Raw genomic sequence first — 18,925 nt, 5'->3', positions numbered from 1 at the left:
AATATGCATTAATATGCAACTAGAATTAACTTTTTTCAGATTTTTGTTTATAAAACAAATATTCCAGTATTATAGGGCAGACTGTTTCATAGTTGAACAAGATGCATCATGACCACTACTGTTGTTTTACATCTTTTGAAGAATCTCTTCCATTTTGATTACAGGAACGCAACACTGTCCAGGCTTTAAAAAAATCTTCCTTACCTCCTTTGCTTTTTCTTCCTCTCAGAAAACATTAAAATTTTCAAGTTTCAGCCTAAGCAGTGAAAACCTGAAGTATTTTGTTCAAACAATTAATTACACTTTTAATTTCTAGGAAAAATGATTTGTCTAATTTTCTAACAAATCTGAATTTCCAAGTGTGCCAGGAAACTGTCAAAGAACATCTTTCTACATAGCAGCAAACTCAGTATTTTCGTAACAACATTGTGCTGCCACTGCATCACAGTAGGAACTATAGCAAACTACGTATTCAAAACAAACCCACTGTGGTACCGCAGCAGAAAAGTAATGGTTTACCTTTGGAACCTCAGCCAGACATAAGGTACAAAGCAAAAGGACATTTATAATTAATTTCATTTTCTGGAAGAAATATTTAAAACTAATTTTGAAACATTCAGTTCACTTCAACATGTTGAATTTTTTTTTAGTCTAATCTACATATACATTCCAAATTCCGTCTGTTCAAAAGAAAATATGCAACTGTGTACTTAATTTTAAGATACAAAGTTGTGTAGGAAAAGTATTTCCTGCACCCAAGAGTGTCTTTATCACAAACAGTAATCAACACCGAATATGTACCATACTGTTTAGCCTTGGAAGTTCATTGTTGTTGTCTGGCAGGCTACAAAAGCACACCTCTGTGTGAAACAGCATCAATGAAGCAGAAATTATGGGGTGGGGGGAGGGGGAAGAGAGACTGTATTTCATACAAGTCTAGTCACTAATAAAATGGAGTTACAAAAAAAAATAACAACTCTGGCATTCTTCTCCCCTCCTCCTAAAAGGATAATAATGTTTGTGCTTTATGTGCATCATTTTTCTATTTCTGTTCCACTACTAGGCACAGAACTCACCCTTTCATCAGCACAGAATTCTCCAAAGGAGGCTGGAAAGTTACAATGCAGAAAGGAACATAATAAAAGCGGCAGTGAAAGATAAAAAGATGCCTCAATACTGAGATACGGGCATGCAGAAATTTCTCTTCTTTTTTAATGATACTGCTCAGACCCTTGCTGTCTTTTAACTCCAAAGCTACTCCCGTTATTTCTATAGACTGGATAGGAAGAGGACACGAATTCAGGGTGCATAATCAGAGCTGTACCCTCAAAGATGTGATGACTAGTCCACAAGGTATTGAAGAACTTTATCAAACCAGCAAACAACTTGAGAATCTGAGAAACTGCCACAACCAGTCACCTTCATGGAAGTCTTGGCTTGCCAATGAAACTACTCCATACAGAGATTCTTCAGGAAGATGCAGACACCAGTGTTGTGAATGTCCAGATTCATCAACTGGTCTCCTTTGCAAATAACAAGGATGACAGAGGCCAGCACTACTACCATACCCAGCTCAGTCCTTTGAATGTCAGTATTTAACTCTCCTCACATTTAACCTAGTGAACCTAGGGTTGCCTTCTTTTCTCTGTCAAGCAGAACATGTTGCTTTATGACACAGGAGAAACAACTCTACAGGCTTAGCATATTATTTCTTATCAAAGGAGCAGCCTCACAGAAATTAGGTCTTTGAAGAAGACAGAGGTATGGGACTAAAGGCCAGCAAGAAACAAATGGTACATAATCTTCAGCTACAGCACCAAGAACACAGGCATGTGATACAGTGCATAGCTATGCACAGTGGAATGAAGCTGGCCTGCTCCCCATTAGAGGTCTAAGCAAAAGGAAAAGATGACACAGAAGGGCACAGATTTTAAGATCAAGCCACATCTCCAGGAATTAGTAATGAGGCTGAGATGAAGGAGGCAGCACCATGTCTCATCACAAACTCTTCAGAATACACCTATCCTGACAGGTATCCTTATTAGAGAAAGAAGAAAAGCAGCAGCAAATTAAAATCCTCCCAGCCTCCACAGGCTCACATAACAGGCCGTAACACTCTTCTCTCCAGTAAGAGAGAAAAAGCATCAGGGAAAAATACTATGGTATACTGCAAGAGACCAATACCATGTGCTGGCACTGGGGTAGAAGATGTTGATTTTAAAGAATATCAAGATAATGACTGCAAGTCAGTTAAGACCCAGATTCTCCTGCATTTAAAGTAGTAGTGCGAAATCTAGGTGAACCTGGATGTAGAGAAGCTGGCTGTGCACACTCTGCTTAAAAATACCGATGATCATGAAAAAGATTGTTGACTAACTCCTACACGTGGCCCTGTAAAGATGCCAAGAATGGCACAGAACAGTTAAATAATGCTGGGGGAGGATCCAAGGAGGATATCATAGCCTGCTTCAAAAGCTAGTAGCTTTGGAGAGGGAGATGTATGTTTGGTTTGGTTTTGCAGGTTTTTTGGAAGTATTGAAATCTATGCCCTTGTTCTGAGTTTATCAGGAAAAACTTCATCTAAACAGTAAATACCCCTGCCATACAAGTCACTAGATGGGATGCATGTGCACACAGGCTGAACTTTTAGTAAAGCTATCAAGACTTGCCAGCTGAGAAGTAAATTACCATTGACAGGTACAGATCCTGGACTAGCAAACCATCCTACCTAAAGTAAACTGCACCAGCACAGGAACTTTTCACCACATCTTCCTGGGGGCTGAAGAAAAGGCAAGGCAAGGTAAAAGTATATCCTCTACTGACATTCATGGAGACACAAGGTTCCTTGGTTTCAGTAACAGACACTCTGCTCTCTGAATATTTGCACGGACATGCACAGACAGTAGAGTAGTAAAGCCACTATGGTAGACACAAGCAGCAGAACACTGTATGGCTGTGAGCTGCTTAAAGAATGTGATGTCCTATAGTTACAAAGCAGATTATTTTAAGTATCATATCAGATGCCAGTGGCATGAAAGTGCAAAGTTAACCAACATGAGACACATCTGTTCAAAAGTATATAACAACTTACCCTTTATCAGAGTATAAAACCTCAAAATAATTCCTAATGTATTGTTTCAACAGCTGTATATTTCTTTTTTCCCCCCCTTTCAATTACTGTTTAGCAATTGGAAAGTCCCAACTGTACCTTTTCTGCCTTTTTGTCAGAGATATCTTGCTTTTCTAGAACTGCCATACTTTCCTTCAGGTTCTTCACTATGTCTGCAGGAGACTTGTGCGACTTGCCAAAAGGGAATGGCATGATTGCAAGCCACAAGGTCTTCCTTCTACAACTCCTGCTTCACCTGGAAAAGAAAAAAAAAAAAAAAGCATGTCAAAAATAGAAACATGAAGCCAGTATAACAATACACATGAAGATCAAGAGAGAGTATCAAAGGTATTCGTATGTGGAATAACCCTCCTTGACAGCTGAACTAGAGCTTGCCATGATGAACTTCAATGCTTGTGTTTCTAATTCTTTTAAAACACAAGACACAGAATCTAAGAACTCACATTAAGATCATTATCTTACGCTACAAGAACAAATTAAAGGGTATGTTAATTATATCCAAGGCCACATACTGTATAAATGCCACATACAGTCAAGACAAGGATAAATTATTCCAACTGATGCTGTCAAGCAAAATGCCTTCTTATATTAGGTCTTTGACACACAAGTCACTATGTTTCAGTGGTTCTGCAGTGACTGTCCAGGTACATGCTTTTACACGTATTCATTCCATAACAAATGCAAAGCAGACTGCAAAGCCTGTGCCTTAGTGCAGGAGCTATGAGCACGATGCAGATGAGGCTACAGACAGCAGCTTATTCTTAAATCACAACCCTTGGTATGTCCTGGCTTTTTCATATCAATATTATTATAACTTAATACTGAAATAGTCTCATCCCACTCATTTTATGGAAAACAAAATTGGTCACCAATAACAAGGACACATATAAGCCACTTGAAAACATTACAACCAAACACCCAATATGTATCTTTTTCAAAAAGATAAAACTTGTCTTACAGGAGCAATTTTCTTTCCCTAAAAATGCCTGGCTCTTGAATCCAAATACATTCACTTCTCTGTATATTTACATATATTTGCTTTTACACACACACACACACACACACATATACACACCAGTATACCAAATAGAAAAGCATGACTACTGTAAATGAGTATACAAAAGCTTTTGTTACTGAACACATACACCCCCATTTAAACAATAATAAAAACTTCTTACAAGTGAATTCCATAAAGTATACTTCTAGAACTCTAATCTAGACAAAAAAGAACAGGAAATCCTGCATTAAAAATGCTGACAGTGCTACTTCTGCTAGACACAAAAAGACAGCTGAAGCTGACAGAGCAGAGATTACACTGTCATTACAAAGGAGGGATATTACCCTGGAAGTTAGTAATTTCTATCGCCATACAATGTCTGTGGAGTTAGCAACAAGTCAACTATAACCAGTACATGTTGAAGTTTCTTATCTAATACCATGCACTTTGATCCTTGATTAAAAGACCACCTCATTCACTATGAACTCCAAAGGCTTAATCCTGATCTTATTCAATCACGTTTTGATCAAGGATTTAAAATATCAATTTGATACTATTTTTGAGTTATTTTGATTTTTAACACAAACAAGTTGGTTGGCCCAAGGGCAACAATTTAAAGGTGAAGAACAGAAGCACTTAGATCTTTAGCCAAGAAAATCTCCATAAATAGGTATTTCAGGTAACCAGCTACAGAGATTGTACCTTCACTGTTCCATGCCTGCAACTGACCTAACACAGCTCATAAAATACATAAGGTAGGTAATTTTTAATCAGACTACTTTCAGATAAAAGTATCAGCATACACGTTGACACAAGACCTTCCACAAGCCATTTCAATTCTTTAACAGATCACAAGGACTTTCTGTTGCTTTTATTTTGTAGTATAAGAATTGTCTCATTATAGTAATCTCTCATTCATAGTCTGCACAAAGAAGGGGTTGTAACACTGAAATTACAAATGTGGGACTGGTACCCTAAAAGATTTTAAAAAGTGCCCACAGGTCAAAGAATTTAAATCTCAACTTTGTCACATATAGTGGAACAGAAACCTACCTTCAAGAAAAGCATGACTACTCACTGTTACTTAACGAAAATGTAATGGCATTTAAAACAGTGTTTAATGAAAATGATGGTATTTTCACACTACACAGGAATTTCTTCTCTAGAAAGAGACAAATGTGAAAATAAGTACCATTTCCCCACAACATAGATGACATAACCACAAGCATCACAGCAACATTTGAAATGTTCCCTTTATCTCTCCCTTTGATTCCTACTCCTGACAAATGAACCCTGAAAACAAAGCTGGATTCTTTCATGTTTGCATATCATCACGGGTCATAATAGTATTTAACAACTACTCATCATACTCATTCTGGAAGATGGTTATGCCCATGTAATAGAGCAGGACTGGCTCAAAAAGCTGCTAGTCTTAATTCCCTGGATTACATGTTAAAACAGAATAAAATCCTGCAGGAATCAAAACAGTTCTTTCAAAAAATAAATATATTATATGGAATCATAGAATCTGGTCTTACAGCATTCTACAAAGAAAAGAAATCAAACCCAAGAAAATATCTGCACACTGATTTTCTGGATTACTGTGTTCCTTCTGAACTAGAAGACTACATACATATACAACAAAGAAATATGGGATAATGACAAACAATTGTCCTCACGGTGTTTCCAGTGTCTAGTTTTGCAGAACCTGCTTTCCCTCCAGATAGTGCTCAATTTCTTCTTTAAATTAAAAATCATCTACCATTTTGACATATTCATGAAACTTTCCAGGTTCTGCATAAATCAGATACACAAGTCATACACAAGGTTTATCGTATGTACCAGCATATCTAGTAGGAAATAATCAATTAGTAACAGTTCACTACCACATATATTTATACTAAACATTTTTTTTCCCAATTCAGTTAAGTTCCTGTATGAATCTCTCTCTCATAAGCAATTTACAAAAATCAGGAAAGACTGCCAGCACCAGCAAGAAGGAAATCCACATCCTTGATTACTGAAGGTGACATTTTGCTTCAAGGTATTCATTTATTATATAAAATTGAATAAATGCATTGTTCCTGCTATTTCAGTTTTGTTACTGGAAGGAATGCAGTGGCACTGCCAGGAAGATCATCTGGGGCCTCAAGACTGAAGAACCCACCAACCCTGAAGCAAAACTCTATTACTGAAGAACCTGTGTCACATCATGCAAACAAAAAGCAGGAGCAGTCCTTTGTCTCTCAGAGCTGTACTTCATGCAGTGAGGAGAATATAGACAGGCTGTTCCCTTTTCAACCCAGCAAAACTACCCCAAGCAGCACTCTGTGCACAATAGACAATGACATCTGTGTGAGATCGGAAAGAACTGCAACCACCCACATCTGCAAAAGGAGACAAAAAAGGAAACAACATCAAATGACATTTTCTGTAAATAAGAACAGACCTTACATCATGTCAAATGATAACTGTTTCACATTACTAGCACCTGGCTGCCTTGCAAATTCATGATAAAATTCTGATTGTGACTTAAAGGGCTCGCAGGACTCAAGAGTTGCACTGCAATAAGTACATGGACAGCTCTGTGATCTGCTGGGCTGCTTCGCTTTATCTTGCCTTCCCAGAAACCTCACTACGTTTATCCATTTCTTAAAAGAGACCATGAATGATACTATAGAAAACTCAGGCTTAGGCATGCATTTTGTTTCACCAATACTCAAGCATGTCAAACCTAACAAAATCTAAGGTCCTCAAAGTATTGGTGTCACAGCCACATTTAGAAATCTTAAATGACATTATAAATCCAGATGGACCGTCAAACAACAATACAATATGTAGCCAAATACCCAGAGATTTAAGCACGACTGACACACAGCGAATGACACACACTCAGGCACACTGGGACATTTGGGCTTTTGTGATAACAAGAGACAGTAGTCCCACTGTTTCCGATAGTATATAATTTCCAGCTCTGCCAATGCAGCATGCATCCATGCACAGTTTACTTTATGTATAAGGCTTTATATTTTTCTATTCACTACACTGATCACACAATCAATGTACAATTTAAAAGTAATGCCTTGCATATACAAGATTACTTTTTTAACTAAGCAGGCAACACTTCAAAGTGTTTCTCTGTGAGGACAGCCCTCTTGCAGCAAAAAAATGCTGCAAGAACAAATACAGAAATACAATTAACAAATTCCTCTCAATTCTCTACAAAATGGATGCACTAGCCTGGAATATGCTCTCTTGTAAACTTTTTCTTATTTGAAGGGTGAAAAAATGTGCTACCTATGTAACAGAAATGCATGCTACAGTGTAAAACCTGATTACTTAGTAGAAGAGTGGTTTTGGGCTTGTAGGTGGTGTGGTTTTTTAAATAAAGCATACTGTAAGATGCCTGCATAACTATTTTCAAGGAAAAAACACTGGTACAAGAAATAGTACAATAATGCTTATGACTGCAGTGACATGTGAAAAGTTACTCCACATACAAATGAATTACTGGCACTGAAGTCTCAGCAATGCAAGCTTTCAAAGCTACAATGAAGGTAAAGGAATATTAGCTGTATAAGCAAAGACACAAAAGCAAACTCAGCCTTTCTGCTTATCACATACCAAGAATTACCACAACATTAACAAGTTGTAACTTCTTTTCTCTGCATAGAAGTATAATCCATAAATAAAGCATCACATGAATTTAAGTATTCACACTGTTCCAGCTCAGAGGAGCAAATGTTCACCTTTCCCCCATGCAAAATACAACTTAAACAATGTACAAAAACCCCACACTCCCAATTTTGTGAAACCACCAGGTATAATAAACTCAATTTTTTTAACAGTATATATGCACAGATTAATTGCAATATATTGTCATCAGCTAGATCCTGTTGCCTTGTTTACACACCAAGAGTTTAAGGTGACTGCTTTTAGTAAGCTCCTAAAGGGGGAGGAAAAAAAAACCTTCAGCCACTTTCTGGCTAGAATTGCACAAGTTAAAAAAATTCAGTCCTAGTGAAAAAGCACAAGTAACTTCCAGTTAGCATGCACATAAGAAAACTATTGGAGATCAAACAAAATCAACATAATTTTAATAAGGTCAAATAATTAATGGTAAGGTTCCCCAACACCAATGAGCCAGCCCAACAGTGGGCTGTCGCCAAAGGGGCAGTTTCATTCCCTCTCCAGCACCACACTCCTTCCCCTGCTTTTAGGTCAGGGCCAGCTGACACAGCCCTAAGCTGATTCAACTGACTAAGCTATCAGAAAACTAACACGTCAAAGGAGAGTAAGCAATGAGGAGTATGGGGAATGTAGAAAAAACATCCGTTTGACCAGCAAGTAGCTATGAATCAGCTCCCTCATCTCATGATCTCACCATAGGGGCACTAACCACATGGTAAGGCTGGAGCTGAATCAACAGCAAGACTGAAGGGGGGAACTCACTCTCCATCAGTTATTTTGAGTGGTCTGACATTTGTCCGAATGCCCAGTGTGCCGACGTAACTCACCAAACTGGCAGAAGACAAACCCAACAAAAATGAGGGGAAAAAAAAGTTTTCTTAAAGGTTCTTAAGACAAACCAGTACAAGGAGCACTCAGCTGTTACCAAAGCCAGCTCAAGAGAGGAAGGAGGAGAGGAGGTGCCTGGGGCAGGCAGGAAGGGAGGACACACCACCTCCTCCTCCTCCTCCTCCAGGTAGACAGAAGCTGCCAACCTCTGTTCTGAAATTGTTACCATGTGTCAGTTACATTCAGCAGCGTTAATAACACCTGGGAGATTGACTCAAGCAAACACAATTCACAATAAACAATTCTACTCTATACAGATTTTTAATTGACAATTTATAGGTCTATTACTGAAGAAACATGCTACATCTTGCTAGAGAGGCATGTTTGTATTAAAAATATAATGCAGTGAACACGTGGTTTGCCCTGATAGAACTGATGTCCCCTTCGAACCTGCTCTTTTGTTATATGCCTCTTGGATTAACAAAGATCATTAAGCCAGTATTGAAAACAGTAACGTAAATCAGTTTTCATCAGGTCTTATTGTTACAAACAGCTATTAGTTCAGCCAGAATCCACCACTGTGAAGGCTGGTTGGAATGATAAAACCAGAAATAGATCCAAAAATTACGCATTTTTAAAAGTACTGCCTCACTCCCAGACATGCCCAGCATCCAGAAGGAAGATTGACAGCCTTTGATCCAAGAATCAATTTTTATGCAAGCTAGCACACTCCTTGGGAAAAGAATATTCAAGTTCTTCAAAGACAGGAGCAGACACCATATTAGCTGTTCAGCCCTCTTGTACAAGAATACAGAATTTTACTGGTTATCAGAGTATTTAGCCGTACTTAAGTTACTGACTCTACTTTCTATAAGTACCATTAGGGAGGAGAGCTGCAGCTGCCCTGTGCTGCAGCAGGGCACGTGCAGCCACTGGCATGGCCCCACAGCAGCCAGGTGCTACTGAAGCATCCGAAATACCACCACTGGCTCATCACTGCAAATTCCTGGCTACAGCACGTCTTCCTGAAAGGCCTCACCACTTCTAATTGCAAAAGTATAGCTGACCGAAGGCAGCATCCATCATTTCCTTCAGTATATTATTTAAATGGAGTACTCACATTCATCATTAAAACATTCTTCCACATTTTTCACATGCTGTTGTCTACTACATCTTTCAGTACCCTGGTTCTGGATATGTGGTTTCCCACTAGATTTTCTAGAGCCTCAACATTATACCAAAACCATTTTTCAATTTTCTTTTTGATACGCTAAAGAAATTGAAACATAACAGCCTCTCATCCAAAATACAGGTCTAAATAGCATAGTTTATTAATACAACCTCACACACAAAGCCTTCCTATCAGGAGGAAATGAGACTGATAAAGAGCAGAAGCCACACCTCAATCTATTTCAGGGCTCCAGCATGAAGCACTTAGTATAACCATGGCTTTACCTGCATAGGCATGCCATTAATAGAATGGCTATGGTTGCTCATGGTAATTACTGGCACTATCAGCTGGCAAAATTTAAGAGTATACTCCAGCTCCAAGGCACTTTTCTATCCTCTAAATACTTCGGCACATCTTTTTAGCATTTCTTTCAACATAAGTTTAAAATGTTGATAGGACTGCATCAACTATCATGCACGTAAGAATGAAAACCATTTAGCCATTGATGGCTAAAGCAACTGATGACCTGTTTGGATCTGTTGTGATATTCTGTGAAGAACGTAATTCACATGTAGATGTTTTCTTGCAAGACAGGCATGTTCACCTTGTACCTGGCACATCCCACCCACCACTGAACACTAGCATCTTCCTTAAAATTCACTATTAACTTGTTCTATCAAGTCCACAGCACACAAAAGCTTTAATCTGATTCAAAAGCAGTTTCACAACTATGCATCACAGAATTATTTGTGGTGTGACCCACTTAAAAGATTTACATGGAGAAAAAAAATCCCCCAAGAACGGTAACTTAATTCAGAGAAAAATTAAAATCATGAAGAAAATTCTCTGCTGTAACACAGATGAACAATTAAGTGAACAAAAAAGATCAATGTATTTCAAAAAAAGGAAAATTAGAAAATAAATTTCTACATAAAAATGAAGTACATAATGTGAGATAGCTTCTCGCTTTCTGAAAATTTCAAAGCAATTAAGTCCCCAGCAGTTCACAGCCCTGCTTGTTTCTTTAGCACCAAATGCCAGTTGATTCCTTTCATTAAGCAGGCTTCTCTCTTGCCATTACTGATCCTTCTGCCTCTCCAAGAGCTGCCTCCTCCAGCAGACACCTGCACCACGTTCAGGGAGAAGGGCAGATACTGCCATTGGCTCTGCTAGCTCACTGCAGTCTCCTAAAACTACATTATACCTTATGACTTGTACATTATTACAGTCATTGCAGTTTAACACACAGCTACAGAGCTTTTGCAGAAAGTTTTTTGCAATAACTTAAGATTTTAAGTAAGGCTGCTGCTTAAGGGGCTTCAGAGATCCAATATAAGCACAAAAGCTTGTTAATACTAATGCTTAGTATCTGAGATCCCAGCTCATTCTCCATATTCAAGGAAATCTTATGACTCAGCTTCTTTCCCTGGTGTACTGTTCAGTTACCCCACCCATTCATTTCCCCACAAACCTTACTACTACACTGCAATATGGTATACACACAAGCATGTAAATGCCTCACCCATTCCTTGGTAAATATATTTTTTAAAAAATAATAATCACAAGTTTCACCACAAAAAGTAACTATCTCTAACACTGTGCACAAAAAAACCCCGTACTTTAAGCTTCAAGAAAAGTTATCAGAACATACGCTCACTTCTGGCCAGGTTGAAGCTCAAATAATTTTCTCATAGCCTGGCATTACAGTCAATCCCCCCCATTGGCTCTGATGCCTTTACTGCATCATCATAAAACCCAGAATATTTGTTACATGACAAAAACCACTGCAATTACATATGTGCCATTCTACTCACCCTTGGAAGCAAAAATGCAAAGCAAGAGAGTCTGCTTTGTAACTATGTCTATTCCTTGGTATATATTATTCCCATTCCTTGCCAGGTGTTTTCTCTTTGCATTAGATTTCTGATATACTTCTAAGGGTTAATTTTGAAAGCAAAGAAGTGTCAAAAGGGGACACAGAAAGTACACTGCAGCTTAATCTCTGACTTCATTTCACATAGTGCAATATGGCCTAGAGTTAACATGTTCCAGTAACTAAAGACAGCTGTATGAATATCAGAAACCATACAGGCGAAGGACAGGAAACCCCACTAGTACCACAACATCAGCATTTAGTTTTAACCAGAAAGCTGGTGCAATAGATTATCAAAAACATGAATCAGTCACCTAAGGAAGGAGGATGAGAATCTTAAGTAGTAGCACAAGATAGGAAGAGAAATGAATGTGTGGGTTTGGGGCATTTTGTTTTGAAGAGAAGTTGAGAACAATTAAACTGTGAGAATGGTCCTGGGATTGCTCCAGGTGCAATCCTCTAAGGTGCAATTTTCTTTAGAGCATATTCTCTCAACCAAAAAACTACATTCAGTAAAGCCATTCTCTAGAAGCACAAGAAACAAAGCTAGGGAGAACAATTCAAAATAGATAAAGTATTTACCCAAATGTAGTTTCAATAAGGACTGTGTCATAGTATTACTTTTTAAAATAACATTTAAGAAAATCAACAGTATTTTTCCCATGGTTCTTTTACTTCCTTTGGAGACCAAATTCTGTGGCCTGCTAGAAACTTCTAAGTTTATCTAAGTTCAGCAGACCACAGCTCTTCATCTAATTTATCTGAAGAACAACAGATCTTTAATAAACATAACCTACAAAGGAACAAGATCACTTAAGCAACAGCAACATTCTAGTATGAAGTTAATGAGCTATAGGACAGCAATCCTGCCATAGCTCAGGAACATCCTAAAAACACTGACTTAAGAACTGGGAAAATATATTAAGGAGTATCCATCTTCCCTAACTGATTACTACTGGCTCCTGCCATAGGCAGACTGTAATGAACTACATCAGTCTCTGCTTTGACGTATTAAACCTGTGAAGGCTTCCCTTCCAAAATAATCAATTTGGGAGTTCAGAATTACAGACTATTTATGTTAGACTACTGTACAATTCACCTTAGTCCCAACAGCCCTTTAGAAACTAGCTGAGATGATATGCAATCAAGCACAGCTTACTGTCTCTGGGTTTACTTTTGTGCATTAGCTTGACCTAACTATGGCTGAAACCCAAAACTAACAGGCACAGCAAGCTATGCTGCAAAAAGATGTTGAGTCAGTTGGTCAGACTCCTCAAAGGTAACTCTGAGACCACAGATGACTCCTCAATTCTGCCACTTTTACCTCTACTGAGAGATCTTATTGGTGTGACACAGATGAAAATGTTAATTATTCTGAGATAACTCTCATGGATCCAAGCTGATTCTTGCTACATGAAACTGAGAGAACTTGGCACATTATTCAGTAATTACGTATCTCCTCTGCAAAAGGGAGTTCCTGACAAATAACCTATGGGAGTTATGTACTGAGTCACGGATAAAGCAGGAAAGGGCAATCAATAAACAACTCAGAATCATGACCCCACCATTACCGTGAATCCTTTCCTTGTAGTTCATTACATCCTCACTCTTTAAAGGGAAAAAGTTGTTCAACTATCTTTTTCCTTAAATGATTTCTTACCTAGTACTAAGAGCTGATGTATAGGCAATACCTAAGCTGATACATAACGTCATTATCCATTTGACAAACTTGCTTTCTGTCAAACTATTTTTTTGCCATGGTCCCTGGCACTTAAAACAGAGTTTTGATGACAGTACAAAGGGTTTACTGACACAGCTCTGTTGGTAAATCCTACTAGTGCAGATACAGCTTATATTAGTAAAAAACCACAACCTCTGATCATGGTAACTTGCTACTGTGCTAGAGCTTTACTAAGTACCTTTATAAAGACTGCTCTTTCCTTCACACTGCCAACCATCAGTACCATCATAAATCAAGCATCTGATTTTCCCAAGCTAGCTGTGTGGAGGTGTCATTTAGCATGACACTTTCACCCAGTTTACCCTCAGATGAAAACCCCTGCTTCCTCTTGAGTATGCTGTACCAAGGATAACGTAGCAGATGGGAAAACAGCACAAAGATCAGCAGAGGCTGGCAAGGAGAAGTTTTTCTTTTTCCCCTTATATACTCAATATCGACAATTAGTTTTGTGGGCATCACTTGAAATAGAAAAAATAAAAATAACACATCTGTGATATTCAGATGTACATCTTGTTGCTACCAAGATACCAGTGTGTTTGTAAGAAATGAACTTATGAGAAGTAGCTGGCTGAAACTTAGCTTGAACAAAACTGTCATGGATTCAGGAAAGAGGTAATATATTGATAATATTATCTCCCTTTTCAACTAAACTGGAAGTCATTACTGAATTGATGATCAAACTGTGTGCCATGATAATAAAAAAACAAACATGCAAACAAAACAAAACAATAATTCATTCTCCCAAGAAAAGAACCAGACACAAAGAACCAGCCACAGTGATATATAAATTCCACATAAATAATTTCAAGACCACAATATACCTAAAGCAGCTGTAAAAAGTGTCCTTTTCACAGTTCCCTCAAACCACCTCTGTTTCGCCTGCTAGTTAACATGTTTGGTCTAAATCTTCAAAGTCACTAATGGATTCGATTTCTGATACATAAACCACATTGCACCTCAACTGCCAAGACAGGTGTGTTCCTTTGGGGCAAGGCAGATCACAGAAAGATATATGTAAGGGTAGAGATGATGCATACCAGAGTTAGGAGAACTATCCATGGCACAAACCTTCAGGAGAGATGAAGTGAGATCCAGAACTTTTAACACCATGCCACTGTGTCTTCCTTTTGTAAGAGTTTGAACTTAATCCTGAACTCCACTTCATGCTACAAAATGCTCTGCAACACAGGAATCAGGAAGGGGGAATGATCTTGGCTGCTCCCCCAAAATGTGCCCAAGCTCTTGCCATGCCAACATAAGTAAGAGTCCTTCTGAAGACTCACATGATGCCAGTCCAAAGATCTAAGACACAGCAGGATACATCAGCATACATGCTCTGAAAAGCCAGATATTCCAAAAAAATCCACATGAAATTCCTTTTCCCTCTTGACACCGCCTGACAGTTCCAGTTAAAGATACTTGTACATTAAATAGAAATAGAATAGAAACAATGTGCCAGATGCCTGTGGTAACCTACCAGTTATACATACATGCTACATTTATTCTGTTTTTCCCTTCTGGGGACATGGAGTTATCTTTCCAGGCAGACCCCATCATGGCAAGTAAACATCTCTTCTTCCATAAGAGAATAATAATATTCCATAATAAACACAAGAAAATAACAACCTTGGAACAGGTGGGTAGAAGGTCCTCATAAAAAAGTTTTACATTTATATGTTAATTTATATGGTATGAGCCAAAATTCACAAGAAAATATCTTATAATTCTGGATTGCTAGAACTAAGTAGCCCCAAAGTTTCAAAAACCATTTTTGCATTAAATGGGGGGGGGAATGAGGGGGGGAATACCACAGCAGGAAGGTACTTTTCCAAAAGGAAGACTTCCCAACTGATTTTACTTCAAAGCAGCTAGCAATAGCTGCTATAGATGTGATTCTCCGAGGCAGAACAGCGCAGAGGGTTCACAAAATTTAACTAAAATCAGCACTGTTGATATTTTCTAAACAAGAGTCAGCATCTCTCCTGTCACATACCCAGAGGTCCACAAATGAAAAATGTTTGAGAGCTACCAGTCTAGAGACAGCAAATAAAAAATGTGGCTTGTAACAAGCAGCAACTAATATTAGGCCAACTAACACAGTGGAACTGTGAACTGAACTGAAGCAAGCATCTCTGAGTGACAGCTCCCATATCTGATCTGCTAAGAAGAGTTAGACTGGAAAAGGGAACTATGAAAATGTTTTGCAATACTAAAATAAGAGCTCCCAACTTTCCTCTAATGCAATTACTGTGTAACACTAGCAAGAGAAACTTAAGCACTATCGTAAGTTATCATCTCTACAAGTTTACCCAAGGAACAATCATCTCTGTAACTACTGAAAAAATCATTCCAAAAGACAGCAGGTCTTCCAAAGACCTGACATCAAGCTTGGGTGGAACTGCTTGCATTTTAGCTGATATTTATACTCCTACATTTTGTATTATTATTTCTGCTACATCAGTATCCTGTCAACCTCTTCTCTTCCTTAGGGCTATGTGGAAAAAACAAACAAACAAAAAAAACCCCAACCAACATTTAAAATTAATCAGTGCACCAGCTTGGCACTAATCTTATTTAAATAAGGGATTATAAAAATTACTTTGATAGGAATTTACAACAGTATAATGTCATTGCTTTCTACAACCAAGAGGCTCCAACCAAACAAGAGCCCTTAAACAATCAAATACTCTAGAAATAAAAATTTGCAGCTAGCAACATTCACAACCTTGGTAAACTCTGAAGTTACTCAAAAGCTTTAATTGTTTAAAATAATATATCTTTTCTATACTAAAGACTTGTTCTAATTACAAAAGGGAGACTAAAGAAATCATAATTCTCAAATTTTCTCTACTGTAGTTCCATTTTCAACAACAGAAGTAATCAACATGTTAGGAAAACACTAAATTAAGGAGAAAGTAAGGTTACGTTTTCACTGGTTTAAAACTATAACCTAAGGTTTGACTGCAGCCAAAATGTACTATTGGTTATAAACTCTGTAAAGTAATCTGTAATGGTATCTTTAAAATTTCTGAAAACAACAAAAGTAAAATGCATGCAGTGACAATTTTGCAATCTGATCAACCATGCATTCAAAATAGAAATAAATCAGGGGACTTCAGAGAATTCAGATAACTATTAATTTTTTTTTTTCACTAAGTCAAACAAGATTTAAATAAGCAATGTGAAAGACACTATACTTTCTTGCTTTTCAAACTATTCAGATTTCCCTTTTAGATCCTAAAATAGAGATTTTAGTTTCCTCATTCACAATAATTTTAAAATTAGTTTAGTTCAGTTATCTAATTTATGGACTTGATGAAAGTCCACATTTTCTCAGTTTTGGTATAAATCTCAGAGGCATGAATCCACAACACTGAAAGTTAGAGTACCACAATAAATAGAAGCTACAAGTTGTAGAAACTTCTGTTGTAACTAAGACTTTTCAATGCTTGCAAGTAATTCTGAAAGTTAAAAATAACCCATTTAGAGCGGAAAGATTGTATTTCTGGCCAACAACCTTCTCCTTGTTTGCTAAGGAGCTCAAGAACAGCTAATTCTGAAACAGATTTGACATTTCTTCCTAGATTTGATACTGTTAAGTCCTCAACCTGCGTAAATACATTAGGGGCAACTGCTAATGTCAGAAGGAGAGCAGAACTACTCTTCAAACTCCAACAACTCGACTGCAGCACGCTGATATCTTATTCAGTGCAATTCCTAAGGGAAACAAAAAGCCTTGCACGGACAGTCTCAAAGGAAAAAACATAATTCATCTTCTGCTGGACGTACACTATAAATCCACGCCTATATGGCTGTTAACATTTTTTATTTGTAAGTATGCACACATGCATATGTACGTATGTACACAAACAAGAATGAAAGCTCAAAGATAGTTAATGTCTCCTTAAGATAAATAAAAATTTATATATACAGGTAAGAAGGAATAACTACATCATCAGTTAGAAAGCTAGGGGGGTTGCAGGCTGCTTGTTGTTTCCAAGTTACAGGAATGAAGAAAAATTACATGTAGTTCTTTCACAGAATTTAAAACTTCAATACATTCATAAATTTGTCATCACACACAAATACCCTTAAGATTTTGTGACATTTTTGGAAAATATTTAATAACCCTGAAATAAAGCACCTCTTTTGGATCTAAAGGCATCAATCCCCTGACACACGGGTTAAGAGTAACACCAGTCAGACTGCACAGCTATGCCAGGACTCTGCCCAAAATGCTCTGTGAATGGATGTGGTTCCTAACAGAAAAACTGTTTACTCCAGCTCCACCCTATTACAGAGTTAGCAGAGTTTAAATATTGCTCAATGTCAATTACAGATGTAAAACGGAACTCTGTTAGTCAATACTGATGAGTCAATATCTGCTTTTCTTAGAGATTACAAATTAATCACGTTCAGAACAGCACATACTTAGAAAAATAAGAATATTTTCAAGAAGCTTCCTTCGTTATCGATCATTAGCCATGAAATCCATTGAGAAAGACTATTGACCTAGTCACTGGATCTTGTGTTTATTTTCAGACTGTATTTTAAGACAATCTGAATTTCTCATGTTCAAGTAGCAAGGACCCAACACTTTAAGATTTAAGCTTCTCTAATTATCTTGATTGTTTTAGTTTTCCTCAATTGTACTTTTTTTAAGAGATGCCTTCATTCATTCCATTGGCAACCAGGTCCCTCAGTCAACACTCTCAGGTATTGCCCCAAACAGCAGAATTCTACTCCGAATCTTCCTTTGTCATTAGGCAATACATAACCCAAGTGCCTAACATGTGGTCATTACTTAGGTGCTCATCCTCTTCTGGGAGCCCCAAAAGAAATCCTGAGACTAACAACTAATACTATGGCAGCAGTTCAGGTTCCTGAATGATGAATGCCACTGCAAATGCACTAGAATAGCACAGCTGGTCTCCCAGTGCCCCTTCAGAAAATCACAAATCTACCAGTCCCGGGCAGATGACTTGAGCATCTAAACTAATACTAGATCTCTATGTTTAGGCAACTGAATCTCACATCACAAATGGATGCCACTGAGGAGAAAGTCTTGGAACTGTAAGCTCTCAAATGCTCAACCAAACACACAAAACTTCATGCACTCAAACAAAGGGGGAAATTCTCTGTGCATAAGCATTATTACCTGAAAAAAAGGAGGAGAATCACCATGCTGCTGAAGAACACTGAGATGTACTTCCATTAGCATCTGTGAACCAATGAAAAACCCACAAGGACCTGAGTCCTCCTGTCTTCAGAGAACTGAGTTTTATGCAATAAAGCCAAAGATCAAATACCACATTGTGACTGAATAAGCACATGCAAAGGATGCCCCTCACTGAGCAATCTCTTGTGCCCTGACAGAACAAAAGGTCCTGCTGAAAAAAACCCCAAAACAATAATGTAATCAAACTTTCTGTACTAAATCAGTATAAGCGAAGTGAGGTTCTGAATATCTGTTAACTTTCGAGATATTAACTTCA

General features: G+C 37.8%; 1 protein-coding gene across 1 annotated transcript in view; it reads right to left on the bottom strand.

The window, feature by feature from the left end:
• Positions 1-18,611, bottom strand: part of CAB39 (calcium binding protein 39) — a 36,880-nt gene extending 18,269 nt beyond the window's left edge. Inside the window, exons 1-2 of the mRNA XM_026855142.1 lie at positions 18,589-18,611; positions 3,209-3,365 (exon numbers count right to left, since the gene is read on the bottom strand). Coding sequence (XP_026710943.1) covers positions 3,209-3,322 — 114 coding nt within the window. The 5' untranslated portion in view covers positions 3,323-3,365; positions 18,589-18,611. The remainder of the gene's footprint in view (positions 1-3,208; positions 3,366-18,588) is intronic.
• Positions 18,612-18,925: the final 314 nt, after the last annotated feature.

The sequence above is a fragment of the Athene cunicularia genome (assembly GCF_003259725.1).
Source record: "Athene cunicularia isolate RWA chromosome 9 unlocalized genomic scaffold, athCun1 chr9_part1, whole genome shotgun sequence".
NCBI lineage: Eukaryota > Metazoa > Chordata > Aves > Strigiformes > Strigidae > Athene > Athene cunicularia.
The sequence above is the reverse complement of the archived record's forward strand: the minus strand, read 5'-3'. Positions and strand labels throughout refer to the sequence as shown.